Below are 15,588 nucleotides of genomic sequence, written 5' to 3'. Positions count from 1 at the left end.
TACTTGTCCTTTCTTACTCAGCCCCCACCTACATTTCCATATATTGACAATCTGCATAATATATTTTTAACAGCTCTATATTTTTGTTCAGTTCTATTTATATCACAGAATATGCAGTATAAATTCTATAAGTAGGCATTTTGGCTGTTTCCAGTTTTTGCTATTTTAAATAGTACTTTCTGAAATTTTTTTCTGAGATCAAATTCGCATTCTGTAAAATTCACAACTTAAAGTTTGTGACTCAGTGTGTTTTAGTTCTTTGCAATATTGTGCAGCCAGTCTCTACTTCCAGAACATTTGTGATCGTTAACTCTTTCCCCTCCAGTATATTTCTACAGCAGAGTCACTGGGCCAGAGATGGCAAGCAGTTTCGAGCTGTCTTCCATTCCTTAGACTGGCAGGATGACGGAGGGCAAAGCCGTGATCCACCCTGGACTCGCAGTTAGCAGCTGAGTCCAGGGGCTTTCTTTGAGTTGGCCATACTGCTTGTACTTTCTCTTTCCAATAATACAGATTTTAGCCGGCAACCTTTAACCTAGGAACGGATGTGCAAAGCCAGTACAGACCCCCTTTAGGGACAACAATGGACTCCTGACAGCTGGCAGTTCCTGGACTAAGTCAGCACACTGAGTACCGAGGGAGCGCCAGCGCCTGGCTTCCCACCTGCCGCTCGGCTGCTGAGCCTCGTGCATAGTCCCTTTTTCCTTCACGTGTGGCCCAGGCCACAGCCCCGGTCCTTCATAGCTGGCCAGGTTGAGGGCAGAGACCAGAAATCCACGGGTTGTGCTAAACACAGGCACCACCACCCCCACACCCCCTGAGCCTGGAATGAAGAAATAAAGACAGCTCTCTTCCACTCAGCAGGTAGTAAACCCCAGGCACACAATCTCCCCAGAATCAAGAAGCCGGTGGATAAAAATAGGAAAGGGGCCACTCGGGGATTTAGGAAATTAATGAATAGTAAGCAGATAGCGGGCTTTTAAGGACTCTGGTGCTCTCTCTCCATCAAAAATTCATCTGTTCTTAAAGCCGTAACCGTCCTCTCTTTGCTTAAATCTGCTCTAATTCATTGATTTTTATCAGCTATGGGTTTTCATGTTTGAGTGTCCCTGAAGCTGGCTTTGCCATCGACGGTGCCAGGCTGAGCCAGCACCCAGCTTCTTCCTGTGGCTATAATTAGCCAGGTTCGAATCTCAGCCTTGGTGAAGTACATGTTGCCTCACCTTGTACCTCCAGTGACCTTTCAGGGATGACCACCAGATGTCATGTCTGCGCTCTTCAGATCAGCAGGTTTTACATGGTGTCCTTGCACCTTTCTCATGAAATGCCAACTACCGTTTTAAAACAAGCATTTGTTTCTATTTCATGTGTATAAGCATCTTGCTTGAATGTATGCCTGTGCATCACACCAGTGCCTGCCGCCTGTGGGTGTCAGAAGAGGGTGTAAGATCCCCTGAAACTGGAATTAGGGATGGTGTGAGCCACCATGTGGGTACTGGGAACTGAATCCTGGTCCTCTGTAAGAACAACAAATGCTGAGCCATCTCCAGCTCCCTACCATTTTTAAAAATATATATCTTTTTAAAGGACTCTATTTTTATTTTTTGGGTTTTTTTTTTTCTTTCTTTTGAGACAGGGTCTCACTATGTAGTACTGGCTGTCCTGGAACTCACTATGTAGACCAGGCTGGCCTCAAGATCACAGAAGTTTGCCTTCCAAATGTTGGAATTAAAGGTGTGGGCCACCACTGCTTGTCTCTATTTTTGCTTTTAATTATGTGTGTGTGCATGTGCGTGTGTGTGTGTGTGTGTGTGTGTGTGTGTGTGTGTGTGTGTGTGTCCATGTCCATGTGTCCATGCGTGTCCATGCAGTACCTGTGGAGCCCAGAAGAGGGCATCAAATTCCCTGGAGCTGGAGTTCAGGTAGTTGAGGGTGTTGGGAACTGAACTCAGTTCTTCTGGAAAAGTGGCAAGTAATCTTAACCACTGACCCATCTCTCTAGCCGCACCCCCCCAACTGCCTTTTACATTTTATTATTTCCATGTTACCATGTCTCTCCAGCAGGGCAGGTTCTGAAGACTCAGGGTGCCTGCTCAGAACATGCTCAGCTTCACAAGTCTAAGCCAGGGTTGCCTCCCCTTTACCTGTTTGGATTAAATATTAACTAGATTCCAGGAAAAATAGTGTTTAGAAAACACATGCAAGGTGAATATAACTGTGTAATAAGAAATGCAAACAGGTTTTAATTTAACTTTTTTATTTTGCCCCCCTGGGAATGAGCCCAGAGCCTAATAAATAAACATTCTACCACTGCCCCACATCCAAGCGCCTTCCAGTTTTTTACTTCAAAAACCCTTTAGTGCACTTATTTACTCATTATTGATGTGTATGTAAGGGCGTGTGCACCATGGCACACAGTGGAGGTCGGATGATAGCCGGTGGGAGCCGGTTCCTCTTTCCATCTGTGGGACCTACGGGTTCCAGCCATCAGCCTTGTTTGCAGACACCTCTGCCCATGGTCTTCCTCGTCCCCTCTGCAGTTATTAAAGCACCTGAAGAGCTCTGTGTGTGTCTCCTTGGACTCTGTCCTGTTTCTTACCCTCTGTTGTTCTCAATTTGAGCGTGCTTACTTCTGTGTGTATGTTTGTGCACTTTTGTATGTACGTGTGTGCACATATGTGTGCTTGTGGGGATCCAGGTGTCTTCCTCAGTCATCCTCCACACTGTTTATTTTGACTTAGGGTCTCTTTGTGGCCAGCCAGCTATTCCTGGGGCTCCCCCTGTCTCCACCTCCTCAGGGCTGGGGTTGCAGATGTGCACCACCACACCCAGCTTCTTACACGGTGCCAGGACTCTGATCTGAGAGCTTCATGTGCACAGGACAGGAACGTGGCTGACTGGGTCGTCTCAGCCACGCCTGGTTCTCTTTACTCCTGTCGAATATGCCTGTGTCCTTAAAGAATGGTTGTTAAACTTTAGTGAGGAGCCACACACTGTACAGCAGCTTTTGCTTGGCCTGTTTCTTTTTTTGTGGTGCTGAGGTTGGAGCCCAGAGCCACATGTGTGCTAGGTGAGGCTTTGCTGCTCTACCAGCCTTCCTCTCTCACCTCGTCAGCTGCCTCCCCTGCAAGCCTCAGGGGTCTTTTCTACTCTGACTCCCCCAGTGCCTTCTGATCTGTAACTACCCCTACTGAATTGCCAACTTCAGTGATGATTACTAATTGAAATCCAGTTTCTAGCCTATTTATTTGTTTATTATTTATTATGACTTTACTTTTCTTTGTGTGTGTGCATGTGTTCGCACTCACATCTTTGTTAGCACATGTGTGTGCTGGTACCCTCAGAGGCCAGAAGAGGGTGCCAGATCCCCTGGAGCTGGAGTCACAGGCAGTTGTGAGCTGACTGATGCAGACGTCAGGAACTGAACTCTGGTCCTCTGTAAGAGCAGGAAGTACTCTTAACTACTGACCCATCTTTTCAGCCCCTGTATCCTCCTCAAATAAGTTCCTACTTGATCCAAGCAGTTCTGTCTCCTTGTGATGTCATGTGCCAGGATGTGTGTGCCAGGGGGTGTGTGCATTCGTTCCTTCTGCTGCCTATGGTGTGGAAATAGCAGTACCTTAAGTAGCAAGTCCGCACCGTGGGCCTCACGTTACAGACCTGGATGGCCAGCATCGAGTGGGCTGGAGAAGGCAGGCCTGCAGTATTGGAGGCCCACGCCCCTAGGTGCTCAGAATGCATAGGGATCAGTTAGCTACACAGCAGTGTGGGCGGCAAAGCATTTGGTAAGCGATCGCCCTCTGTGCCAGGCTCTCAGGTTTGCTCTGTGAGTGAGGTGGTGATGGATTGGGTGTTGGCAAGCTGGGACACCCAAGGCTGTGACGAGGGTAGCGGTAGATCTGAATCCCACGCTTCGATGCTTGTGTCTGTGTTGAAGTCAGGGGTAATCAGAACTCACATGCCTTAGTCTAGGAAGGAGGGCTCCCCTGGCCCTGGTCACATGATTCCTTCCCATGTAGAGCAGGGTAAGTATGTACTTGCCACGTGGGACTTTGTAGTCCAAGAGTGACGTGTTGGGTGTTTGGTACCAGGTCACAGGTGGCAAGCTTTGGGCTCCGTGTTCTAGGCACGACCCCTGACCTTCACAGCGGCCCTTCCCACCTGTCGGCCAGCCGTCTGTCTCCACCTGATGCCGACACAAGAGACAGGTGCATGGTTTCCTTCCCGTTTGTCCCTGTCCTGCCTCCCTCTCTGTGAGTGTTACCGCCCCCGCCGGCCACCCTGTTGCTCAGGCCCAGGTTGAGGATCCGCCTTTGCCTGCTCCACTTCAGTCACACTGCCCTCTTCGGTGGCAAGTCCAGTCAGTTCCAGACAGAAATGACTCTCACTCCTCGGCCACTGCTCTAGCGGGAGCCTGGCTACCTCTTCCATCTCTTCCTGCTTCCACAGCCTCGCCACACAGCAGGCCAGGGCCCCGCTCGCGGTGTGCCTCAGGGCTGCTCCAATGGGGCCATCAGGGCTTCCCTCGGAGTCCAGAGCACTGTACCATTACCTCATCCCACAGGACCGCAACTCCCCTCCATCCTTGTCTCCACTGTCTCCTCGCTGCTTCTGTCTCTCCTGCCCCAGGGCTGTGCACATCAGGGTTCCTTCACCTAAGTGCTCTGGTCTCGGAGGAGCCTCCCATGACCCTCTGTCAGAGCTCACAGTTTTATTTCTTTCTCTCCTTCCCCCTTTCTCTCCTTCCCATTTCCGTGTACCCTGGCTAAGTGTGCTCATGCAGTGGTGTGTGTGTGTGTGTGTGTGTGTGTGTGTGTTTGGTTCTGTCTAGTGGTCGGATACACAAACCAGTCAGCTAAGCAGCTCGCAGCAGGAGGTGGCTGTCAGAGTCAACACCTAGTCCTTTCTCGGCCATCCTCCCTCCTCTCGCCCTGGCTAGGTTACCGCACCCCTCACCCCCACCCCCGCCCGGCCAGTGTCCAGGGAAGGAGGGCAGGCAAGGAGGCCAGCCAAGCTCCCCAGATGTTTCTGCCTAGCCCTGAGACTAGAGCCTTCCCAAGACAATTCCTGAACAGGCCCGGTGGGATGATGATCCCTCCTCCTAGAGTAGTTCTTGATGGAGGGAGGCTGCCCCGACGTCCCCTTTCCTGTCTCATGTCGAGGTTTGCCGTGACACTCCTGGTCATGGGTTCTCTGGATGAAGGATAAGGATGCCAGGACAAGTGATGGGTAGTGTCTTACCGCCTCGGGGACCCTTCTGACAGCCCTCCTGTCGCCCAGGCCGAGCCAGTTTCTATGAGAAGTACGGCGTCATCCGTGACATACTGCAGAACCACCTGACGGAGATCCTCACGCTGGTGGCCATGGAGCTGCCCCAGAACATCAGCAGCTCGGCTGCTGTGCTGCAGCACAAGCTCCAGACCTTCCAGGCCCTGCGGGGGCTGCAGAAGACCAGTGCCATCCTGGGCCAGTACCAGGCCTATAGTGGGCAGGTGCGTCAAGAGCTGCAGAAGCCGGATGGATTCCAGAGCCTGACACCAACCTTTGCAGGTAGGCACCAGAGCCGGCAGCTGTGGGGCCACCGGCAGCTGGAAGCAGCTGTTCCAGCCCGTGCCCTTTGGAGCGTGGTAGCTTGGACTCCAAAGAATCTTTACAAGAGGGCTCAGTATGTTGTGATCACCACCCCCTAGGCCTTCTGCCATTTTAAAGCTGCAGGCCACCTACAGCAGCCTCCATTCAGTTCCAGAAAGGTCTCCTGAGGGTGTGCCTGTAGGATTCAGATAGGTGCCACCTTCGTGGGCTGTGTATATGACTTTCATAATATGGCAAACCTCAGTCCAGCCACAGCCAAGGAATGTCCCTGTGGACAGACACCACGTTGGCCAGCAGATAGTTGCTAGATCCACCTGGAAAGTTCCAGAAGCCTTTGGGGAGAGCAGCTGGATCCTAGCAGGTAGAGACCGTGACTGTGAGACAGCCCTGCAGATAAAGGCCATTTGATGTGCTGAGCAGTGGATTACCTCCTCTCAGTCCGTCCTCACACACCCACAGGCAGGTGCAGTTATTGTCCTTGTTGGTGAGGATACAAGGTGAAAAGGCAGGATCTCAGCTAGGCTTGAACTGGAGTGTAGTATGTCAGCGCCTGGAGTCTATGACTGTGGCTGGCACACACATGCACACATTCTTCCTACTCCACAGACTCCTGTTCGCCTACCCCCACCCACCTGGCTTCCACTCATGCTTGGCTTTGTTTTGGCTGCCTCGGGACACTGCCCTTATCCATCAGGATCCAACATGTCTCTTACCCCTTTGGCCCCACGAGATCCTTCCATGGCAGACTCCAGACCCAGTTAGACCAGGGTCTCTCAGAGGGACCTCAGAGTGCTGCTGTTATGGCCCTAGAGTTCACCCTGCTAGCTGTTTCCATCCCCGCCTGGGAAGAAGAAAGAGCAGAAGGCACAGCGAGACGGGCCGGGCGGGGCCCCGGGTGCAGGGCGGGGCCCGGGGTGCAGGGCGGGGCCCGGGGTGCAGGGCGGGGCCGGGGTGCAGGGCGGGGCCGGGTGCAGGGCGGGGCCGGGGTGCAGGGCGGGGCCCGGGGTGCAGGGCGGGGCCGGGGTGCAGGGCGGCTGCAGAGCCGGCTCGCAGGCTGTGGTGTCGCTGTCTGTTCCTTCTCCACCTTAGGTGTCCTTGTCCACATCGACAGCCTGCGCTGGGAGGGCGTCCCCTTCATCCTGATGTCTGGCAAGGCCTTGGACGAAAGAGTGGGCTACGTTCGGATCTTGTTTAAGAACCGGGCGTACTGCACCCAGAGCGAGAGACACTGGGCGTCGGCGCAGAGCCGGTGCCTGCCCCAGCAGATCGTCTTCCACATTGGACATGGTGAGCTGGGCCACCCCGCCATCCTGGTCAGCCGGAACCTGTTCAAGCCCTACGTGCCTACCCAGAGCTGGACGGAGGTGCAGGACCAGCCTGGGCTCCGCCTTTTTGGTCGTCCTCTGTCTGATTACTATGCCTATAAACCTGTGCGGAAGAAAGGCGCCTACTCCACCCTCTTGTCTCACATCTTCCACTGCCGGAAGGAGTCCTTCATCACCACAGAGAATCTGTTGGCCTCCTGGGTCTTCTGGACCCCCTTACTGGACATTCTGGCCTCCGAAGTTCCACGCCGTTACCCAGGGGGGGCAGAGAATGGCCATCTGCTGGATTTTGAGTTCCGTGGTGGTCAGCTGTCCTTCTCCCAGCAGCAGCTCGAGGTGTTGATGCCAGAGCTGGGGTCAGTCCCAAAGCCCAGTGACTTCCAGGTCCTCAAGGCCCAGTACAGAGAGAGCCCGCTGATCACTGCCTGGCCGGAGGAGCTGATCTCTAAGCTAGCCGGTGACATTGAAGCCACCGCGGTGCAGTCCGTACGACGCTTTGGCAAGTTCCACCTGGCACTGTCAGGGGGTTCAAGCCCCATAGCCCTCTTCCAGCAGCTGGCCACAGGGCATTACGGCTTCCCTTGGGCCCACACACACCTTTGGCTGGTGGATGAGCGCTGCGTCCCTCTCTCAGATCCCGAGTCCAACTTCCAGGGCCTGCAGGTTCACCTGCTGCAGCACGTCAGGGTACCCTACTACAACATTCACCCCATGCCGGTACACCTGCACCAGCGGCTCTGTGCTGAAGAGGACCAGGGGGCCCAGACCTACGCCAGCGAGATCTCAGCCCTGGTGGCCAACAGCAGCTTTGACCTGGTGCTGCTGGGCATGGGCACTGATGGGCACACAGCCTCCCTGTTCCCACAGTCACCCACGGGCCTGGATGGAGATCAGCTGGTGGTGCTGACAGAGAGCCCTTTCAGGCCATACCAGCGCATGAGCCTCAGCCTGCCCCTCATCAACCGTGCCAAGAAGGTAGCTGTCCTGGTCATGGGGCGGACAAAGCGTGAGATCACCATGCTGGTGAGCCGGGTGGGCCATGAGCCCAAGAAGTGGCCCATCTCCGGCGTGCTGCCCCTTTCTGGGCAGCTGGTTTGGTACATGGATTACGAGGCCTTTCTGGGATGACAGGAGCACCCTGGTCTCAGTCACTATCGAACTTTCTGTCGCCCGCTCAATGTGCCCCAGCTGTCCTGAGCCTAGTACCATTGTCAGGCCCCAGAGAAGGGAGGATGAAATTCTGCCCTGCTTCCTGGGCCCACTGGTTCTGTGTAATTATGGTGCCTGGACACAAAACAAGGCAGAACTCGGACCTCTGCTTTGGAGATGCCTCGAAACCCAGACAAGAGAGAAACTCTGAGGCCTCTATCAGTTACTCGTCAGTATCTACAACACAGAATAAGACAGGGAGAAGGCTGGACATTAAAGAACCAGTGTGGTGTGCGAAGACTGGCCGGTGGTCCTTGGACCGGTTTCTGTAGGAAGAGGGGCCGGAGTTGGTGGAGAGAAGGATGCAGACTCCTGGTGAAGGGACCAGGCAAGAAGAGTAGACACGATCCTGGGATTGCACTGGGAGCCTGCCTCTCTGGAGTCCCGTCATCCCTCTGCGCTGACGTCAGTTTCCTCGGCAGCTCACCTGTCAGTGCCTCAGCCTCTGCATTCCCAGGGCCCTCAGCCTCTCCCTGTATACAAAGGAGAGATGGATACAGACACTGCCATGTCAACCCACCCCCCAATCTAAAGACCTGGGCTCCCCTTTCCCCACTGAGATCTGTTCTGCCCTCACGGGGCCATCATCAGGTGCCTCTGATCTATTAGATAGGGTGCTTTGTCTGCTCCTGGGGGGTGACTACAGCTCACAGCCTCTTTCTGGAGTGTATGTGGCCAATTCCCAGCACTAGGGGGCAGGCTGCAGCTAGCCCTCGTCACACTACCTCTCTAGGGGCTCCCAGCCTGGCAGCTGACTCTGCCGGTGTCTCCACCTCTCTCTACCACTAACCTGGTACCACCGGGACCACGGCTCCCAACTGCAGCCTCCTCCAGGGCCTCTGCATTTTTATTTTTTAAAAGAAAGCCGACAGCATAAAGCAAACTTCTCAGGGCACGTGCAGCTTTTGTTTTGGTCTCCTGCTTAGTCACGTGGACAAGGAAGGGCCTAGAAGGGTTACCATGGCCCCTGCCTCCCAGTCACGCTCTGTCGGTCACACAGAGTCTCAGTGTCTTTCGGAATTTAACTTTCATTTGGTGAGGAGCATCAGGAAATCTGTTTCTCTACTTTTGACTGATTGTACTTTCTCCCAGGCAGTGCATGCGTTGAACCCTTGCTTTCACTAGAGATGTGTGCACAGTGTAGCCTGAGCTGGGGCTCTGTGTGAAAGGCACTCTTGTTAAAATGCTTCTTACTCTGGCCTCCAGTGACCCAGACTGACAGAAAACCTCTATTGCGAGAGAGCTACCCTGGGCAGAAAGGACGTGCCCTGGGGCGCTCTTCTGGCTGGTGTTGCTCACTTTGGTGGCTGGCCCGCAGGTAGTTGCAGGTGAGGTTCCACCTTTGGCCATGTGGGGGAGCTCACGTGCCACCACTCACATTCCACCCAAGAGGCAAGTTTAGTGCCAAACATCATCTCTTTGTTTTATGCTCTGCCTCTCTGGCTTCTTAGCGTTCTCATCTGTTCTTTAAGGACTCAGTCCTCTGAAGTTTCAAAATCAGAGAGGAAGGGGCCTTGCATGCCCCGGGAGAGAGGGTGAACAGGCTTTGTGTCAGCATGCTGAATAACAGTGAGTCACTGCCCAGCCTGAGCTTAGAATGTCCTGTTCTTACCCAGAAGAATGACTCGCCTCTATCTGTGGGGAGTTGCACAGGGGAGGCCAGTGTGGGGAAATACCAAAGATTTCCTTTCCGGAAGCAAGCACTAATAAAACCGCGTTGGAAAGGTTGGCGGGAGACATTGTCAGCGTTCTTGGCGTGCACCTGTGTGTGCCCTTTCCCCTTCTGCCCCAGGGTTAGGAAGGAGTGATGCTCAGAGTCAGGACCACCGAGGCTGCTGCTCTTCAGACCCTGTGGTCCATCATCCACGGCAAGCAGTCACATAATCTGTGTCTTGAGTCTCAGGAAGGAGTTCTCAGCCTTAGAACCTGGGATACCCTCAATTTTCTATTTTTCATTAAAAAAAATTGTTGCTTGCAAACCACTTATGTTGAGTTGATAACAGTGTGAAGAACACAGCCTCTGCCAGCTTCCTGCCTGTCAGGAAGTGGGGATCTGAGGCTGGGAAGAGGGGATGGGTGTCCAGGTCCCTGGGGAGAGGGGGGTGGATGGTCACTTGTGTCTGGGACACAGCCTTCCTTCCCTGAAGTCCACTTCCATGCATGCTTCCCCAGTGAAGCGAGGTCCCCGCAGTTGTGGGAACCTCTGGCCTTGCAAGCATTCGCCCTGTGCTGGCTCAGAGCCCCGGTGGATGCTGCTGACTGCATCCCCACCCCTCCCTTAGGGAACTGTGGAAGCAGAGGCCTGCCCCTTGATCAGGTGGCTCTTGTGTGTCCTGTGCTGACGATAGCACACCTTGTCCTGTTGACAGGCCAGGTTGCTGTCGGTGGGACCTCAGTGACTGATGATTTGAAACTGGAGTCCAGTGGCAGCCAGAAACTCTGTTAGGTTCTGGAGCCTGTTCCCAGCACCCACAAGGGCCTCACGTGGCAGTCAGGTTCCCTGAATGGGCCCATGATTCCTCTGTGGGAAGAATGTAGGGCATGTGAATGGCAGAAGGAGCCCCTGGGGTGACATGCCCGTTAACATCTCCAGCACAAACATTGCAGCTGGGTGTCACAAGCTAGATCTGACTTCCAGTCCTGGGCAAGTGTTCTTGCTAATGAATTGTGCACTAAATGGTCCCATCTTCTTAATTTCTGCTTCTTTTTCTTATGATTAATTTTTTTAGTTTTATGTGCATTGATGTTTTGCCTGCATATGTGTCTATGTGAGGGAGTCAGATCCCCTGGAACTGGAGTTACAGACAGTCGCGAGCTGCCATGTGGGTGTTGGGAATTGAACCTGGGTCCTCTAGAAGAGCTGATAGTGCTCTTAACCACTGAGCATCTCTCCAGCCCATATTCCCTGCTTCTTATTGCTCTACAAAAATACTCTCTTTTCACTTTGGCCCCCAAGTTATCAGTGTACTCAGAGCTCCCTGCCACTTCACCGACACCTTAGACCTTTTCCTCAAGGGCCTTCTCCCAGAAACGAAACCAGGCTTCATCCCCCAGTTCTCCTTGTTGCCCAGTTTCCCTCTTCCCCCATCCTGACAGAGAGCCAGGGGCATGTGATGGAAAAGGGAATGAAGAAGCTTCCAGAAAGCCTAAATGGGCAAATTCTTGGAATTTAATTTTCAGGAACTTTGTGTTTTGTTTCCTACAAAGTGTGTACAGCCCCCCAGAGTGGCCCTGCAGCGGATCCCCAGAGTGGCCTGCATCAGATCCCCAGAATGGCCCTGCATCAGATCCCCAGAATGGCCCTGCATCAGATCCCCAGAGTGGCCCTGCATCAGATCCCCAGAGTGGCCCTGCATCAGATCCCCAGAGTGGCCCAGCAGCGGGTTCCCAGAGCAGCCCAGCAGCAGGTCCCCAGAGCAGCTCTGCAGCAGATCCCCAGAGTGGCCCTGCATCAGATCCCCAGAGCAGCCTGCAGCAGGTCCCAGAGCAGCCCGCAGCAGGTCCCCAGGCAGCTCTGCAGCAGATCCCCAGAGTGGCCCTGCATCAGATCCCCAGAGCAGCCCTGCAGCAGGTCCCCAGAGCAGCCCTGCAGCAGATCCCCAGAGTGGCCCTGCATCAGATCCCCAGAGCAGCCCAGCAGCGGGTCCCCAGAGCGGCTCTGCAACAGATCCCCAGCTGTATTTTTATCTTAAACAGCTGGGGCTCCCTCAGTCTACTGGTAGAAAAACCACCTGGCAATATCCCAGTGTCAGAGAATGAGCCACAGGTGGCGGAGGGAAGTCACATTGGTTGGCCAAAGTGCTCAGCATATGCCTGCCCTGGGAATGACCGCTCCAGATGAACCAAGGGTCTGAACGGGCTGCTGTCCCCAGGTGTCACAGACTGCACAGGTCATGAGGCTTTCTGCTGGCCACACTGGAGGAAGCAGGCCCTTTCTGCTCCCCGCTTCCTCTCCCCAGCTCCCAGCTCTCCTGCGGCAGTTCTGCACCAGTGTCTCAGCCTCCAAGGGCGTGCTGTGTGTGGCCCAGGGACCTTGAAGACATGCTCATGCCTTGGCTTGGCAGCATATCGATGGGAGGAAGGATTGCACTCAGGAATTAGTCAGAACGCAACCCCAACCAGCAGTCGGGGTGGGTCTGCACTGCTCTGTCTGGGCCCGTATTAATTGCAGTGCTGGGATGCCCAGGTGAAGATGAGATCCGTTCCTGACTCGGCCCTGCCTGCACTTACCTTGAGCCCATCAGAGCTGGCATTAGCTGCACCGTCGTTCAGTTGGTTGCACGTATGTCTTTTGTTTGCCTTATGCTGCAGCCCATGTGGGCTCTAGACACAAGGCTGCCCTGCCTCCAGCCCTTCCCGCTCCACAGCAGAACTGACCCTCCAGGTATCTAGGGAGTCCTTGCAAGAGTGTGGCCTCTGGGAAGGGGAGCAGAGATCAAACCAGAATGTGTTCCTGGAAGGTGCAAGGGGCAGATGTCTTCCAGGAACACCAAATCCTGCCTTCTGCAGGCTAGTAGCACCTTCTACAGGTTCTTCACACCTCCTGCAGGCTCCTCACACCCAGAGATGGGTGTGAGGAACCCTGAGAATCCTTCAGCTCCTAGCTGAGCAAGGTGTCAATTCATCACTGCTGTCACCAGCACAAGACCTCCTGGCAAATGATCTGAGGATGAGGATGCATCACTGTGATCTAGCAAGCCATGGGTACGGCAATGGCTTGGATGTATTGTCCCTCCAGCCATCCCACATTGGGAGTATATTTATTTGCATCCCAGGGGATGTCCATGTCTCGTGTGTGACCATGGACAGGGGCTCAAATTAATGACACTCTGTTCATTCTTTGACCTCCAGGGGTGAGCTTCGTTAAAGCTCCGTGTTGCTTCAGTGGCTGGTGTTTTCAAGGAAGTCCGTGTGTCTTTTCTGTCCCTTTCTGTCGAGTGGCAAATGATCTGCATTTGCCAAGCACTGTTGAGTTCATGAACAGCTGGGAGCTGGCATTGAGAGCACAGGTGCACACCGTGTGTGTGTGTGTGTGTGTGTGTGTGTGTGTGTGTGTGTGTGTGTGTGTATGGTCTCTGGCTGTGCCTCACAGAGGGCTCGTTATGATGCATTATGCTCAACTGATAGAGCACTTGCTTAACATGCAAAAAGCCCTGGGTTCCATTCCCTGTGCACATAAACTGGGAATGATGCTATACACCTGAAATCCTAGGAGAGGATCAGGTATTTGGCTACATAGCAGGTAGACACCTGGCATAGATGAGATCTCTCAAAAAGCATGTGCCGGCGGTGGTGGCGCACACCTTTAATCCCAGCACTCAGGAGGCAGAAACAGGCGGATCGCTGTGAGTTCGAGGCCAGCCTGGGCTACCAAGTGAGCTCCAGGAAAGGCGCAAAACTACGTAGAGAAACCCTGTTTCGAAAAAAAAAAAAAAAAAAAAAAAGCATTGTGAATGAAAAGGTAAGGACTAGGTTAGCTGGGAGTGAGAACACCCAAGTTGTTTCCCTCAGTGTCTCTGGGGGTCTGGTCCAGTTGACTCTTCCTGTGTCTGTCCACGTGGGAGAGCCGGGTGAGTGGACTCCAGCAGTTACCAGGGCCGCTCCTGCCCACCCGTGCCTGCGTGAGGAGCCTGAGTCCCCAGAGACCGTTGGACTCCTGAGTCACCCTGACGAACACCAAAGGAGGAAGGATTTATTTTGACTCATGGGTCATTTTAGCCCAAGGTCACTTGACTGTGTTGTTTGTGGGCCAGAACTGAGGCAGGACGTCATGGTGCGAGCGTAGTGACCCAGAAGTGGATAGAAGAGCAGGGAAGGGGCAAGGGACAGCATGTCCTTCACAAGCACACTGGCGGGGACTTGCTTTCTCCAGCGAAGGCTGACCTCCGGTCACCTCTGAGAATGCTCTCACAAAGTCAGCAGGGGATTAATGCATCCGTGACGTTGGCATCTTCAGGACAGTTCTCCAAAGACCACCAGCTGCAGGCCAGCTCCCCATGCATGAGTCTGCAGACAGATTCCAGGTGTTCACAGAAGGTCGCTACCGTGCTGAGGGCCTGGGGCGGGGTTGTGACCTGGGTTGTGCCCTTACTCTGCTGGATAGAAGGGAATTGGGGGTCTGGGCCTTTGTCAGGTCGGACTGGCAGTGGGCAGTGGCATAGGTGGGGATGTCTGGGAGCAAGAATGTGGGTTTTATTCCCCCCATAAGGGAAACTCCCCAAGCTTAGGGAGACTGGCACCTGCCGCAGAGAATGAGAGGCATTCAGAATAAGTGCCTTTTAAAACTTTCTGAGACTCTTTGTTTTTCTGTATATCAAATGTAACATTGATTTTTTTTTTAAATAAACTTGTTTATTTGCAAAAATCAAAGTTTCTTCCTTTGGGGGATGGAGTGAAGTGGGTTGTGAGCCTGGCTAATGTGACAGAGAAGGGGACATGGAACAGTGTTAGTGCTTGTCAACCTGACACAGGTTAGAGTCACCTGGGAAGAGAGAGACCCTCTTTTGGTTCCCTAGGGCACCTCCACACACAGAGAGATTTGCATACACACACACATGCATGTATGCATACACAGACACGCACAATGCACACACATACACACACTCATATACATAATTTTTTTTTTTTTCTGAGAGGGTTTAGCCCTGGCTGTCCTGGAACTCACTCTGTAGACCAGGCTGGCCTTGAACTCAGAGATTCTCCTGCCTCTGCCTCCTGAGTGCTAGGATTAAAGGCATGCACCACCACTGCCTGGCCATAAATAAATTATTAAAAATTTTTATTCTTTTGGAATGCAAAATGCTACTCAGAACACAATTGAATTTATATATCCACCATGAAAAACAACTGAAACTTAAAAAAAAAAAAGAATGATTCTCTCTCATGACTCATGTATCCTTTGGCCTATATTTCATCCTTCCTTATCACCTAATATTATTCTCTCAATCTCCTTTTTAAATTTTAGACTATATATACTGACTCCTGTTACATATGCACACAAATACATTATATGTTATTATAAAGTAAACAGAGGCTTTTCTCTGTCCTGCCCCTTCCCACAGCCACTTCCAAATAATCACTCAGAGGCTTATATTAATTATAAATGCTCAGCCTAGTAGCTCAGGCTTATTACCGACCAGCTAGTACACTTAAATTAACCCATAATTCTTATCTATGTTTAGCCACATGGCTTAGTACCTTTTCTCAGGTACTCAAGGTGACATCTCACCTTACTTTCTCTGCATCTGGCTGGCAACCCTCTAACTCCGCCTTTTCTTCCCCTCCTTAGTTTGTTTTTTCTACCTAACCTTATTCTGCCTGGCTATTGGCTGAACAGCTTGTTTATTAAACCAATCACAGTGACAAATCTTCACAGTGTACAGAAGGCTCAGCCCACAGTAGGCTATGATTGAAATATGACAGGGAACATGTGTTTTGGGTTGGATCATTTTGTATATTGGTG

The 15,588-nt window shown here is 52.7% G+C and overlaps 1 protein-coding gene across 2 annotated transcripts in view; it reads left to right on the top strand.

Annotated features, from left to right (window-relative positions):
* The window catches only part of H6pd (hexose-6-phosphate dehydrogenase/glucose 1-dehydrogenase), a 28,236-nt gene extending 19,706 nt beyond the window's left edge, over positions 1-8,530 (top strand). For both annotated transcript variants that reach the window (XM_028858457.2, XM_037203195.1), the window contains exons 5-6: positions 5,281-5,550; positions 6,682-8,530. In XM_028858457.2, the coding sequence (XP_028714290.1) occupies positions 5,281-5,550; positions 6,682-8,045 (1,634 nt within the window). In that variant the 3' untranslated portion in view covers positions 8,046-8,530. The remainder of the gene's footprint in view (positions 1-5,280; positions 5,551-6,681) is intronic.
* Positions 8,531-15,588: the final 7,058 nt, after the last annotated feature.

Source organism: Peromyscus leucopus, chromosome 2, assembly GCF_004664715.2.
Source record: "Peromyscus leucopus breed LL Stock chromosome 2, UCI_PerLeu_2.1, whole genome shotgun sequence".
In the NCBI taxonomy this organism is placed as follows: Eukaryota; Metazoa; Chordata; class Mammalia; order Rodentia; family Cricetidae; genus Peromyscus; species Peromyscus leucopus.
The sequence above is the reverse complement of the archived record's forward strand: the minus strand, read 5'-3'. Positions and strand labels throughout refer to the sequence as shown.